Below are 13,846 nucleotides of genomic sequence, written 5' to 3' on the forward strand. Positions count from 1 at the left end.
CAACACAAAGAACAGATTCTCCCTTAGAGGCTCTAGAAGAAATGCAGCCCTGCCAACATCTAATTTTAGACCAGAGACACCCATTTCAGAGTTCTGACTGCCATGAATGCAGGATAATAAACTGGTGTTTTTAAGCCACTAAATTTGTAGTAGCACTAGGAAACCAATAGTCTCCCTTTCTACTTCAGAAAATGCTATCACTCTTCTCAGGTCTCAACATCACTAACTACTGTGTAGCTGGTTTTCTGAAAACTTAGTCTGTAAATAGCTGGCACCAAAATCTAGACTGCCTGGTACAAAAGTGATCTGATTTTCCCAACAGTATTTAGGTTGCTCTCACACTTGTCCTATAAGGACACACAATAAGAGGGTAATGTTACCCACTTGAATAGACCATGCAAGTCTAGCAGATTGTCTAGGCTCCAGCAGGTTTCTTTTTGCGATGATGAAAAGATGAAGAACCTTTGTTTTCTTGTCTTGCAGATGCTGGCCTAAGAAAGAAGTCCTCCCTTTCCCCAAATAAAGCCTATTCCCTAATAGGTACTATGTGTAAAATTGTGGAATTCATCCTGAGTGCTAATTAAAAGTGCAAAACAAATGGTGGCCCAATAGGGACCTATCTTGTAGAATACCATAAGCTACAGAAGTGCAGAGATAAATTTGTTCACAAATTTATACAAAGTACTTTCCACAGAGCCTACCCTCAGTTGGCACTCTATTAATATGTGTTGAATAAATGAATGTTATAAGGACTATTTCACACTACATAAAATGGACTATAGATACCACAAAGGCTTAAACATAAAAGGTAAAACTATGAAGTTAATAGAAGAAAATGACAGGGACTTCTTTGTGGTCTAAGGGTAGAAAAGGATTTCTTAAATAATATTCCAAAACCAGAAACCATAAGGAGAAAAACTGAGGGATTTAATGACACAAAAATTAAGATTTATCTTCAATAGACAGGCTACAGAATGAGAAAGTATTTCCAATACCCCAAAATGACAATGGACTAATAAATGGAATAACAATCTCCTGAAGTTGATAACCAAAAAACCAGTCAAGACAAGTTAGAATAGTAGGCAAAGCATAGGAAAAGGAAATCCACATAAAGGGAAACCAGAATGGCTCAGGATATGAAGAAATGTTCAAATTCAAATCATTCAAGAATGCAATTTACAAAGACCTTGTGTATGTATGGCAAATGACAGAAAGTTAAATGATAAAAGTAGAGACTTGGGGATGTAATACAGTTCTAGATATTCTGGAAAAAAATCTAGCAGCTCTTACAAATCAAGCAAGCTTATACTTATGACCCAGCTATTTTGCCCCTAGATAAGCATTCCAGAGAAATTCACAAATTGTTTGATAGTAAGATGTTCTGGGCAGCTATTTTGGCCACAGCTAGAAGCTGGAGCTAATCCCAGTACCCATGGTGAGAAAGTATCCATAAAATAAAATGTGGAAAAAGCACACACTATGGAATTCTAGTACTAGTTTAAAACAAGGAAATAATGTCCACACAAAATTAATAAATAAATTATCAAAACTGCTCTGTATAGAAAAAAGTGAAGTCAATAGGTTTATAGCAGAATAGCGCTTTAAACATCTTTTATTTTTAGGACTTATAAAGAGGTTCATTTCCATCTCCATATCCAATTTTTTAAAAAAAGATTAGAAAACATGTATGTTCTGGGAACTTGGCAAAACAGAAAAGCATAAGAAATATAATAGGCAGTGACTGAGAAATGGCCCTAATACTTACTTTATCAGCACCGCCACAGAGGGCTCCCCTGATATAAGCACTAAAATAGGAAGTTGTTAAAAAAAGTTTATCCTATGATCTTCCAAAGTCATAAACCAGTCCCTAAAAAGTGCCAAACAGAGAAGAAAAAAAAAAAAAAAAGAAAAAGAAATAGAACCCATACCATTCTGGAGAAAAATCATGTTACTCAGTCTCTTAACTGATTGATCTTTCTCTCTCTCTCTCTCCCAGTTCTCTAAACTTAGCCTAGCGGAACAATGGAGAGATTTGGGAAATAGTCCAAATCTTTTATATTGGTTCTTGAGAGGGTCTTAGCTGTTTTTCTGCAATCAATCCCCTGGGATTCTATGTCAATACTTAAGAAAATAGAGATGAGACAATTGCTTGGAGTCTCTCCATCTAAGGGCTGCTCCTTTCATAACTACATAGAACTTTGCATCCTTTCATTAACAATCTGGTTTTCCTAGATTAAATCTAACCTGAGATTCAGAACCTTTGACAAGATGGATATAAACTAAACTTGAATTTAACTAAAAATTCTAGGAAATGCTAGTGTCTTTTAAAACTGGTATGTCTAACATTCTCTTTTGGAACTATGAATAAATTTGAAGATTGTTGTTCTTCATTGGAATGCATTATTAGTTTACAGAGATTAGGACAATTATTCCCAATATATGACATAAATATTAGTGTAGTCTGGGGGTACCTGCCATGTTCAACTGCACATTTTTCCAAGCTAACAAATGCTTTCAAGTATCTCAGGAAATAAACTCAACAGTAAAGAAAAAGTTAAGCTCATAAACCTCTCTATGCTACACACACACGTAAAGAGAGAAAGAAAATATGGTGAAAGATTAACAGTTGGTGACCCTCAGGTAAAGATGGGTATATGGGTGTTAACGGTATTTTTTTCCCCTCAATTTTCTGTAGGTTTGAAGTTTTATAAATAAAGAGCTAAAGAAAGACTAAAGTTAACAGTTTTAATTTAGTACTTAGTCTCATGACATGATTCAATTTAACATCTAGGTCATTATTTATTTTGTTATTTCGTGACCATATACACTTCATGACGTGTTCCCGTATATACAACCCATGACTTAAGTCCACCCTATGCCAGGATATGTCTAAAAATAAATAAGCTTAGAAAGCCTGCATCAAACCTTGAGAGAGAGGCTACTCCTGTAAAATAGGTGCTGAAGAGTTGACCAATTTTTTCTCAAGTTAAAGATTACACAGTGCCTAAAAATGTTATCACTGCCTTGGTCTACACTTCTCTCAGTGAAGCCTTCTAAATCTTTGCTCCTCCCACAAGTCAGATCTACTGCTCTTATTAGTGGAACCCACTCATAAAGTGTATTTTATTTCTAAATTACTACTTGTCATCCTGCAATGCAGTATTAGGCACTGTCCTCTCTGCCTGTCAACCTAATCAAATCCGGATCCCTAAATCCAAAGACACACACATGGCTTATCTCCTCGTACACAAAAAAACTTTAAAAGTTGGCAAGCTACACTAATCCACTGTTATCTCCTTGGTTTACTTCGTCGCTTAAAAAAAAAAAAAGATGGATACCATATACGTTAATAAATTGTTTTGGTGCAACTGTGAGACAGTTCTAGAAAGACAGATGGATTTCAAGTGAGTGGACCGCTGAATTGGGCGTTGAGACTGATTTTGCATCTTCCTCTGACATCCCAGGGGCATCAGGATCTTATCCCGACTGCGAAGACTGAGGACGGCCACGGACTTCGGACAGGCGAGGACGGGACAGGGACCGGAGGGAGTGGTGAAAGGCGACAGGTAAGGCCCAGGGCCCGGGGGCGCGCGGTCCCCCGGGGCTCCACGCCGCTCGCCCCCTGCCCCTCCCCTTCGCTCCCCGCAAGCCTCTCCCGCCCCTCCCCACCCGGCTCCCTCAAGTCTCCACGAACGGAAATGGGAGTCACAGCGCCGGGGACCAGCGGAAACAAAACACAGAGGCGGCCGCGGGGGGGCCGCTGTGGGGGAAAAGGCCCCGGAACGAGGCCGGCCCGCGCGGGCCCGCGCTCCCCTCCTCCCCCGCGGCCGCACTCACCCGCTCCGGAATCGGCCCTGTTGCCCCCGCCCGCGCTCCAGAGCCGGCTGAGAACGGCAGCGGCGCGGGCTCCACGTGCAGCGTCTCTCCGGGTAAGACCTGCAGCTCCCACGACTCGAAGTGTGAGGCCCCCGGGCCCTTCCCGCGGAATCGGCGCTGAGAAACCCCAACCCCCCTCCCGCCTCCCAGGCACCCCCGGGTCCAGGACTACAACTCCCAGCAGGATGCGCGAAACAAACGCCCACGGCAACGGAGTCTCACGAGACACAGAGAAGCACAACGTCCCAATCTGCTTTGTTTTACAGTCTCACTTTCCTTGCACAATCATACACCTCAACACCCCTAAGTAAGAGGACCCTGACTCTGAGGGGAGCTTGAACTAGGGAAAAAGGCCAGTCAGGGTGCGCATGCGTATTGAGGAAGGTTTCCAAGAAGAAAAAGAGCGGGTCAAGTTAGGCGGAGGAAAGATGGCGGGGGCTTCGCCAGAGGACCCGGAAGCACTTACCCTCCACTTCCTCCTCCTCTTTGGCTTCTGTCTCACCTAGAGCCGTCCGGTCGCAGACTATCTCCGAGACGCTTCCTGTCCGGTGAGCGTCGACTGACTGGAAACGGCGGCCCATAATGCATAGCGATGGCGGGTAGGCGTGGGAGGGGCGGAGCCAGGGCCGGAAGTAGAACGGTGGCGGCGGCGGTGGCTTTGGCAGCTCGGGACTGAGTGCAAGGTGACTGGGAGGGTAGTTCGTCCAGCGTGGCCTCTTGGGATTCCAATTCTGGGTGTCCTCACGAGGCCTGGGCTGCCTGTCACCTCTGCTCTACTAGAAAGAGAGGTAGCCGTATTTCTCGAGCACCTTCAGGTCCTGGCTGGAGGTCACAGCTGACCTCGGCGCTTTTAGGCCTTGAAGTTTGCCAGAAACCCAATAAATAAGACTGATAATAACCTCCTTGAGGACAAACCCGGGAGGCGCAGAAAGCAGGGAGGCCGGGGGACTGGGGCACAGAGGGTCGGCGGGGCGGGGGCCAGTCCCAGGCTCGCAGCCTGGCTGGGGCAGCCCAAGGTCAGAGAGCTGTTGTGTGGCCAGGCCTGCCCACCCCGGACACACGGTAGGGTCTTCTGAACTATTTACTCAGGACATGCACCATAAAAGGGAAAAGAGTAGTAATAATCTTGAAAGTTTGCGTCCCACCAAAAAACAATGGTGGTTTTTAGGAATATGCAGTGAAAAGGCGGCGAACGGACTAACCTTAGGTTGGGCTGTCATTATAAATGGGAGAACCATGCTTCCTCCCACTACAAGGCCTCTGCGACGACTGTACCCTTTTCTTGCTGTTGCCTTCCCCAATCTTTCTGTTAATGTCAAGTATAATCATAGGCTTGCAGCACACGATAGTACTCGAATAGAGAATTTATCACAGATGGTGTTTTACACCTGTTTATGTAATGAAAAAAATAAAGGAGGAGGAACAAGTTTTGATATTGAGAGTATGTGTTTATTTTTGGACAAGTTCATAGGACATAAGAGGGATGAGAGTTGCTGAATACAGCATTTAGGTTTGGGGTTCAGGGAAAAACCAAAATTAGAGATGTGACTTAGGAGTCATTAGGACTTAGATGATAGGTAATTGAAAATATGAAAATGGATTTCACCTATGTTGCAATAGGAATATCATGTTTGCATTTAGACTTAGAGCAAATTAACTGGGATTATGGGCAGTAACCTTTCTTAGACATAGTTTTACCATCTGTAAAGCGGGGATAAGAACACCTTCCTCTAACTCTTTAAGGGTATTGCTGTAAGTGTACAAGGGGAAAAAATATACAAAAGTACTTTGCAAAATACCCAGGGCTGAACGAATGTCAAGTGAACGTATTGCTGAATGTTAAGTGTGTCCTTAGGTTGCCAAAAGGGAAAGTAAGCTGAGTTATACACTATTTTTTGTGTGTGTATTTATGTTGAGTTAGATTCAACTGTGTAACTTCAGGTAAGTTAATCTCTAAGCATCAGTTTCTGTATGTGTAAAAATGGGAATGATAATAAGTGACACCTTATACTGTCATCTGTTGTTTGCTTATAGTCTTTCTCAAGTGTTTTTCTCTAATGGGGTAAAGAGTGATATAAATACTTCCGATAGTTTGCTTTCATCCTGTCAGGTGAAGTATATCTTGTTGATTATAGGATTTCTTTTGATAGTTTTTTTTTTTTTTGAGACAGAGTCTCACTTTGTTGCCCAGGCTAGAGTGAGTACCGTGGCGTCAGCCTAGCTCACAGCAACCTCAAACTCCTGGCTCAAGCAATCCTCCTGCCTCAGCCTCCCGAGTAGCTGGGACTACAGGCATTCGCCACCATGCCCGGCTAATTTTTTGTATATATATTTTTAGTTGGTCAATTAATTTATTTCTATTTTTAGTAGAGACGGGGTCTCGCTCAGGCTGGTTTCGAACTCCTGACCTTGAGCAATCCGCCCGCCTCGGCCTCCCAAAGTGCTAGGATTACAAGCGTGAGCCACCACGCCCGGCCTCTTTTGATAGTTTTTAAATGCTGTTCCAGCGTTTGTCAACCTTGGCATTATGGACATTTTGGACCAGATAATTCTTTGTGGCAGTGGCACGCTGTTATTATTATCATTGTAGGATGTTTGGCAGCATCCCTGGCCTCTTAACCATTATAGGCCAGTAGCACTCATTGTAGTAAGGACAACCAAAAATGTTTTTAGACATTGCTGAATATCTCCTGGGGGATAAAATCTCCCTTTCCCCCCCTACCCCCACCCCTATTCGAGAACAAATTTTCTAGCTAGTGCTTCTCAAACTCTCAGTGGTAAAGGGCCATCCCCCCACTCTTGTGGATACTTTAAAGACTACAGCAAAAAATGAGTTAGCAGGCTGGGGTAAATCACTCAGTCAAATCTCAGTAGGGATTGTCCTCTCCTTTAATTTATCTACTTAAATTTCTCAGAAAATAATGTATTTTAGCTTCAGGAAGTCTAAGGACTTGGAATTCTTTAAGTCCTTATTTTTAAAATTCAGACTTTCATCTTCTTCACAAGTTCTGTTTCACTGATAAGGTGGTACTACCTGATCTTCCCCTCTTGTTGCATGGCTCACTTTGGCTAGTTGGTATTTTTCCTTGATGGTTCTTTTGGACTTTGATTTGATTGTTATAAAATCCCACAGTCATTAACAGGCAAAGCAGTTTCTCCTCCTGTGGGCCTTTTAAGTACAGATTTTCAGGTTATCATTCCTGGCTGTTGCAACCGTCTCTAGTTTCCCTGCCCAGCTCTCTTTGGCCTTTTTTGTAGGCATCAAGGAAACCTGGTAAATGAGTTTGAGACCTGTGTTCTTTTCATCATTGGGGTAGGCAGTATTCTAAAAGCTTACCTCTACTGTTTCCTCTAGAGTCTAGCTCAAGACTAAGTTCATGGGAGTAGAAACACCGCATCCCAGAATTTGTGCTTTCTTTCTGCTCTAATCCTAGTAGAACCTCAGGCACGAGTTGTACCTAATCGCTTCTAGATTCCAGGGGCTTTTCATTAGAAACCAAAAAACTTGCAATGGGGAATAAAGAAGAGGGAAGGAACTGTGGTCAGGTATAGGCTGAGTTCTGGTATGATTTAGTTCTATAATTAGAATGAGATTCCCACTATATTTGCAGTCCCCAACCCCCCTGACCAAGGACCGGTACCAGTCTGTGGCCTGTTAGGAATCAGATCACACAGGAGGAAGTGTGCGGCTGGCCAGTGAGTGAAGCTTCATCTGTATTTATACCCACTCCCCAATGCTCGCATCACTACATAAGGTCTGCCTCCTGTCAGATCAGGGTGGCATTAGATTCTCGTAGGAGCGCAAACCCTCCTGGAAACTGCACATTTGGGGAATCTGGATTGTAAGTTACTTACGAGAATCTAATGCCTGATGATCTGAGGTGGACCTCAGTTGGAATCTAATGCCTAATGATCTGAGGTGGAGCTGAGAGGTGATGCTAGTGCTGGGAGGTGGCTGCAAATACAGGTTATCACTATCAGAAAGGTTTGACTGCACAATAAATGTAATGCACTTGAATCATCCCAAAACCATCCCTGCCCCCTGCCTCTGGCTGTGTATAAATTGTTTTCCATGAAACCCATCCCTGGTGCCAAAAATGTTGGGGACCTCTGCACTATATGACATTTAGAGGTGTTCTGCAATAAGTATATTAACATTTCTGATGCTTGTTTTCAGTAACAGAGAATCACCATGATTCTTCAGAGGCTCTTCAGGTTCTCCTCTGTCATTCGATCAGCCGTCTCAGTCCATTTGCGGAGGAACATTGGTGTTACATCAGTGGCATTTAATAAGGAACTTGATCCTGTACAGAAACTCTTCATAGACAAGATTAGAGAATACAAATCTAAACGACAGTAAGTGGATAATCAACCACAATGTAAATATAAATATTCAAAGTATATAAGTTTAAAGGTGGCAAGAAAAACACTTGGTGTTTAAAAGTGTCAGACTTTCACTCAGCTGATCCCTGACATAGAGGTTCATTAGATACTCTTAAAGAAGAAGATAAGGATCTTGGTTTTTTTTAAAGTCCCAAACTCTGTCTTCTTTATAAGGGTTCCAAGGGAAAATCTTATTAAATCTATTGTCATTTAAAATATATCCTTAAATAATGTCATTTATTTAAACTAAGCCAATTTATAGAAGTACATAGGATTTTGGAAATAATTTAGCAGCTATATTTGAAAAAAATAAGTCCCTTAGACATTGATTAGTCTAAAATTATAAAACTAATTTGGGAAGAGTATATCATTAAAGTATTTTAACTCTCAATTTAGTGCCCTGTGATATCATAATTTGGGGGGAATATATCAATATAGCATTTTTAAGTCTATTTCCATAGTTCTATATCTCTGGGAATATCAAAGGACAAAAGAGACTGAAATGGCATAAAGTAAGTCTATAAAAACATGATTACAGAACTACATGGTTTTGGAAATGAGTGACCACCTTAGCTATCATCAGGTCCAACCCTCAAATCTTAGGGAAAGTTGTATACATAAATTCATAGTTTTCATTTTCTTTCATTTAGTTGCCTACTGCATGTGAAGCACTGGGCTATTAACTGTGGTGGGCCACGCTGCATTTCCACAATAGTCTTAAAATCTGAAAAGGGTAGCAAGCTTGTAAGCAAGTACATACAGTATAAAGTAAAATGGGTTAGATGCTAAGATAGTGACACATTTAGTGTTTGGGGAATTCATAGGAAGTATATAATATTACTCCTTTCTATCTGGAGGCATTGTAGAAGACTTCTCGAAAGAGTTAATATTTTATCTTGGTGTTGAAGGCAGTGTTTAGGGTCATTCATCTCTCTTGAGAATCTCATGGAGGGATGAATGACCCTCTGTCGATCATCTTCCCAATTAAAAGTGAAGAATTAGGCTGGGCGCAGTGGCTCACGCCTGTAATCCTAGCACTCTGGGAGGCCGAGGCAGGTGGATTGCTCGAGGTCAGGAGTTCGCAACCAGCCTGAGCAAGAGCGAGACCCTGTCTATACTATAAATAGAAAGAAATTAATTGGCCAACTAATATATATAGAAAAAAATTAGCCGGGCATGGTGGTGCATGCCTGTAGTCCCAGCTACTCGGGAGGCTGAGGCAGGAGGATCGCTTGAGCCCAGGAGGTTGAGGTTGCTGTGAGGTAAGCTGACACCACGGCACTCACTCTAGCCTGGGCAACAAAGTGAGACTCTGTCTCAAAAAAAAGTAAATAATTCACTCACATGATTTTGCTTATAGCTTGAAAGAATTCTCTTAGACAGGTGTGATAGCTTACCACACCTGTAATGCACCCTGGGAGGCCGAGGCAGGAGAATTGCTTGAGGTCAGGAGTTTGAGACCAGCTTGAGCAAGAGTGAGACCCTGTCTCTACTAAAAATAGAAAAATTAGCCAGGTGTCATGGTACATGCCTGTAGTCTCAGCTACTCAGGAGGATCTCTTGAGCCCAGGAGTTTGAGGTTGCTGTGAGCTAAGCTGGTGCTACCGCAGTCTAGCTGGGGCAATAGAGCGAGACTGTGTCTCAAAAAAAAAAAAAAAAAAGAGTTCTAAAACCTGCAGAAGACTGTCAGTACATACCCACACCTGGGGATCTCCTCTAGGTTAAGACCAATTGCCAAGGTTGGATAAATGGAGTTAAGAGGAGGATATCTTTCAGGAGGAAGAATGGTGTGAGCTAAAGCATGAAAACTATAATAGAAAGCACAAGATATATTTGGGGACTTGTGTAATTCTGTTTCCCTGGAGTATAGGACATATGAGGGGTATAGTGAGCAATAAGGATGGCATGGGGTTAGAATGAGAGATTATGAAAGGCCTTGATGTGGACTGGGCAATTAAGATACCATGTGATAAGCATTTGTAAAAAAATTAAGGTTTTGAAACAGGATGGTTGAGATGGAACAAGATTATTCTGAATTAGGAACGTAATTTTCATCAGTTTATTGTAAGATTGGGATGAGAAGGAGCAAAGAGACATGTTAGGAAAATATAATAATCCAAGCATTAGTTGGTGAGAACCTCGACTTGATAGCTGTGGGACTATAAAAGTGTCAGAGTCAAGACACTGAGAACTGGTCTTGGTGAGCTAGTGGAGGGGTAGAAGAGAGAAAGCAATCAAAACAGACAGACTTGAGACAAGGTAACTAACAAAAAAGGTCTTGCCATAACCAAAACTAAGGAGGAAAGATAGTGAAGTGATTAAAATGTAATAAGGTACCATGTGCTTTATAGACATAGTTATGAAAGTCTGACAGCCCTGTAGATTTTATCCCAACTTTAATATATGAGAAAACCAAGGATGAAAGTTAGAATTTGCCAGAAAATCACAGTATTCAGTAAGCATGTATGCTGAACTAGTCAGGGAAGTTTGAGTGTCTTCTGTCCCAAGGTGGTGGTTTCTTAGTATTGGTGCTGTTTGTGTTTTAACTGTCCTTAAAAGCCTGTCCACTAAGAAGTCAGTTCTTAGATGTACCTTGAATCTAAAGAATGTTTTGTGGGACCTTCATTCATTTGTGCAAACAGCACAGAGAGGTATTTTAAACATGGACCCTGGGCTAGAATCCAGCACTGCTACTTATTAGCTCTGTGACTTGGGCAGGTTATTTAACCTCTATACCACAGTTTCCCCATATGTAAAATGGGAATGATAATAACAGTACCTAACAGTACCATCTCATAGGATATTGTAAAGAGTAAATGATTCAATAAATTAGTGTGCCTAGTATTTGCTAAATGAAATAAACAAGTATCTCCTGAGTGTCTACTTTGTTCCACATGCTGGAGCCTACGATACAGTAATAAACAAGATGGACAATGAGACTTATGTTTAGTTGAGGAGGTAGATGGTTTCTGGCTCCTATTTATCATCACAGAGCATATTAAATTTATAATAACCATCATCCATTAGTAACCAGTATTCGAGTATCTGGTTGAAGGCTCTATGTAGAACTGCACTGTCTATTTCTGTAGCCATTATCCATACGGGCTATTGAATAATTTTATAATTAATTACAATTAAATGTAAATAAAAATTCAGTACCTTATCTCATTAGCCATATTTCTAGTGCTAAGTATTGCTAGTGGCTACCATATTGGTAGCACAGATCTAGATTTCTAATGTCACAAAAAGTTCTATTAGATAGTGCTGATCTAAAGGAAAATTGGGCCCTTAACAAGAAACATCATGAACAAATTTTTGAATTGGAGCTGTTTGTGTATTTTTTGTGGAAATTGTTTAACATAATGAGACTCCATGCTTTGATCATAGGCCTGTGTGAAAATATTACTCTTGAAGGAATTTTCACTTGTATGTTTTTAAAGTTTATAACATTGTCTATTGATAGGCAATAATGTTTATGATAAAAACAGAACAATTTGTTCAAAGGATTAATTAAACCTAATTGGCCCTGCTTCTGTTCTATGATGCTATATTTATCTTCTGAAAATATAATTCTAATTTTATCATTTTATTGCTTGGCAAATAAAATATAAATTCCCAGTCTTAACATGCTAGGCCTCTCATGATCAGGGTTCTGCTGGTTTTTCTATCTAGACTGCTTAGTATTTCCCACATACAGCAATGCTTCACCACCTCCATGTCTTTGCTTTTTCAGTCTTAGAAGGTCTCAAAATAAAATCTAGCCCCAGATGCCTGATTTATCTCAAATGCCACCTTTTTTAAATGAAAATTTCCCTGATGAGCTCAGCAAAAATGATCTCTCCTCAACTTGAATAGCTATTTCTTAAACCATGTCTTTGAAGCTCATTGTATAACTCCCTTACAGAGAAAATGTTTGTGGGCATGTAATTTTTTTCTTCTAAATTGCACAATCTCAGAAGGTAGGAAATAATTTGTTTCTTTGATAGACCCCTGTTATGAAGACTTAAAGTTACTAAAATCTTTTAAAAGCCATCTAGCAATGGCTGATTTAAGCAATTGATAGTAGATATGTATTGAGTGCTCAGTATGCCAGTCACTATGCCAAGTGATACATGTACATTATCTCTTTCATTCTCTTAACACCCTCATTTGGTAGGACCTTCATTTTTAGATGTGGAAACTAAAATGTAAAGTGCTTCGTGCCTCCCTCTGGTTTATACAGTTACTGAGTGGTAGAACTGATATTCAGATGGAACTGGTTTTTGCCTCGGAGCTCACACACTTAAGTTATCTAATTTATGTTGAAATCTCATCGTATTAAACTTGTTAAATCGAAATTCAAGTAGAAGTAAGTACTTGTTTTCTTTCTGAAAAGTCTTTTTTCCCTACATGAGTACCTTTAAAGGTCTATTGAAACTTGATGGTGAAAGGTAATTTGTTTTTGTAAACTAGTGCATAAAATTAGTCTTTATTTGCTCATTTATACAACAGGGCATCCGGAGGACCTGTTGATACTGGCCCAGAGTATCAGCAAGACCTAGAGAAGGAGCTTTTTAAGCTTAAGCAAATGCATGGTAAAGGAGATATGAATACGTTCCCTAACTTCAAATTTGACGGTAAGTCTCTTTAATTACAGATTTGTTCTTGTGGGGGATTAAGTGGAGAATATTTATAATTATTTGGATTATTTAGAGGATTAAATGAAAATCACATGTGAATTTATTAGAACCATGACTCCTGTATGCAAAGCTCTGGATAAATGTTTGCTGTTAGTATAGGAGATCATATATAACATAGAGACTAACTGGTGGGCATCTGAAATCAAACTGCCTGATCTTGAATCCTGACAATATCACTTACTAGCTGTGTGAACTTGGATAATTAACTAGTGCCTATTTCCTCATCTGACATTTGGGGAGAATTATAGTATCTTCCTCATATGATAGTTACAGTTAAATGATGAAATATATGCGAAGTCAATTAATAGCCTGGCACGTAGGAAGTATTGTATAAATGTTTAGCTATTATTATATTTCTATGTAGGTATTTAAAAACAGTAGATAATCACGAAAACAATTCAGAAGATTAATGAGTTAAATCTTGAAGCATTCTAGATAATGCATGTTATTATAATATGGCTAACCATAAACCTTTTTTTTCCTTCTTCTTAGATCCTCAATTTGAAGTCTTCGACAAACCCCAGGCCTAAAGAAACAAAGTAAAATTAATCTGGTAATTTGTCATGGATTAGTTGTACAACTAATCAGAAGTTTCAGAATAAACATACATTTCACAATTGTCAAATGTTCTTTTAATTCTCTTTCTAAATAAATTATTGGATGATGTTGAGTGTATTCTTGAGTGTATTGAATTCTGTGTTTTAGGCTTGTTTTTAAATCTTTTCATGTATCATAGTGAAGCAGTCAGAGACCTTGTATAAATTAGGCACAACTTGCCCATAACCTTGCCAGACTCTTCTCAGTGTGCAGGGGTATCCTTTTAGAAACGGAGACTTATTGCCTGAGGTGAGGCACCCTTACCTAAGGGAATGTTTATTGTGGAGGGATGTTACACCCTCTCCTAGAAT

General features: G+C 40.3%; 2 protein-coding genes across 6 annotated transcripts in view; one reads left to right on the top strand and one right to left on the bottom strand.

The window, feature by feature from the left end:
• Nucleotides 1-4,453, bottom strand: part of GABPA (GA binding protein transcription factor subunit alpha) — a 36,428-nt gene extending 31,975 nt beyond the window's left edge. Inside the window, exon 1 of one of the 3 annotated variants that reach the window (XM_012764439.3) lies at nucleotides 4,343-4,453. The gene's annotated coding sequence lies outside the window, so the exon portion shown is untranslated. Of the gene's footprint in view, nucleotides 1-3,837; nucleotides 3,973-4,342 lie in introns of those variants that run through there. The other 2 variants (XM_012764440.3, XM_076000659.1) reach the window with 2 other exon arrangements.
• The window catches only part of ATP5PF (ATP synthase peripheral stalk subunit F6), a 411,638-nt gene extending 398,025 nt beyond the window's left edge, over nucleotides 1-13,613 (top strand). The window contains exons 2-5 of one of the 3 annotated variants that reach the window (XM_012764445.2): nucleotides 4,510-4,559; nucleotides 8,054-8,232; nucleotides 12,751-12,875; nucleotides 13,431-13,613. In XM_012764445.2, coding sequence (XP_012619899.1) covers nucleotides 8,069-8,232; nucleotides 12,751-12,875; nucleotides 13,431-13,468 — 327 coding nt within the window. In that variant the 5' untranslated portion in view covers nucleotides 4,510-4,559; nucleotides 8,054-8,068 and the 3' untranslated portion in view covers nucleotides 13,469-13,613. Of the gene's footprint in view, nucleotides 1-4,358; nucleotides 4,425-4,509; nucleotides 4,665-8,053; nucleotides 8,233-12,750; nucleotides 12,876-13,430 lie in introns of those variants that run through there. The other 2 variants (XM_012764446.2, XM_012764447.2) reach the window with 2 other exon arrangements.
• Nucleotides 13,614-13,846: the final 233 nt, after the last annotated feature.

This window comes from Microcebus murinus, chromosome 1 (genome assembly GCF_040939455.1).
Source record: "Microcebus murinus isolate Inina chromosome 1, M.murinus_Inina_mat1.0, whole genome shotgun sequence".
In the NCBI taxonomy this organism is placed as follows: Eukaryota; Metazoa; Chordata; class Mammalia; order Primates; family Cheirogaleidae; genus Microcebus; species Microcebus murinus.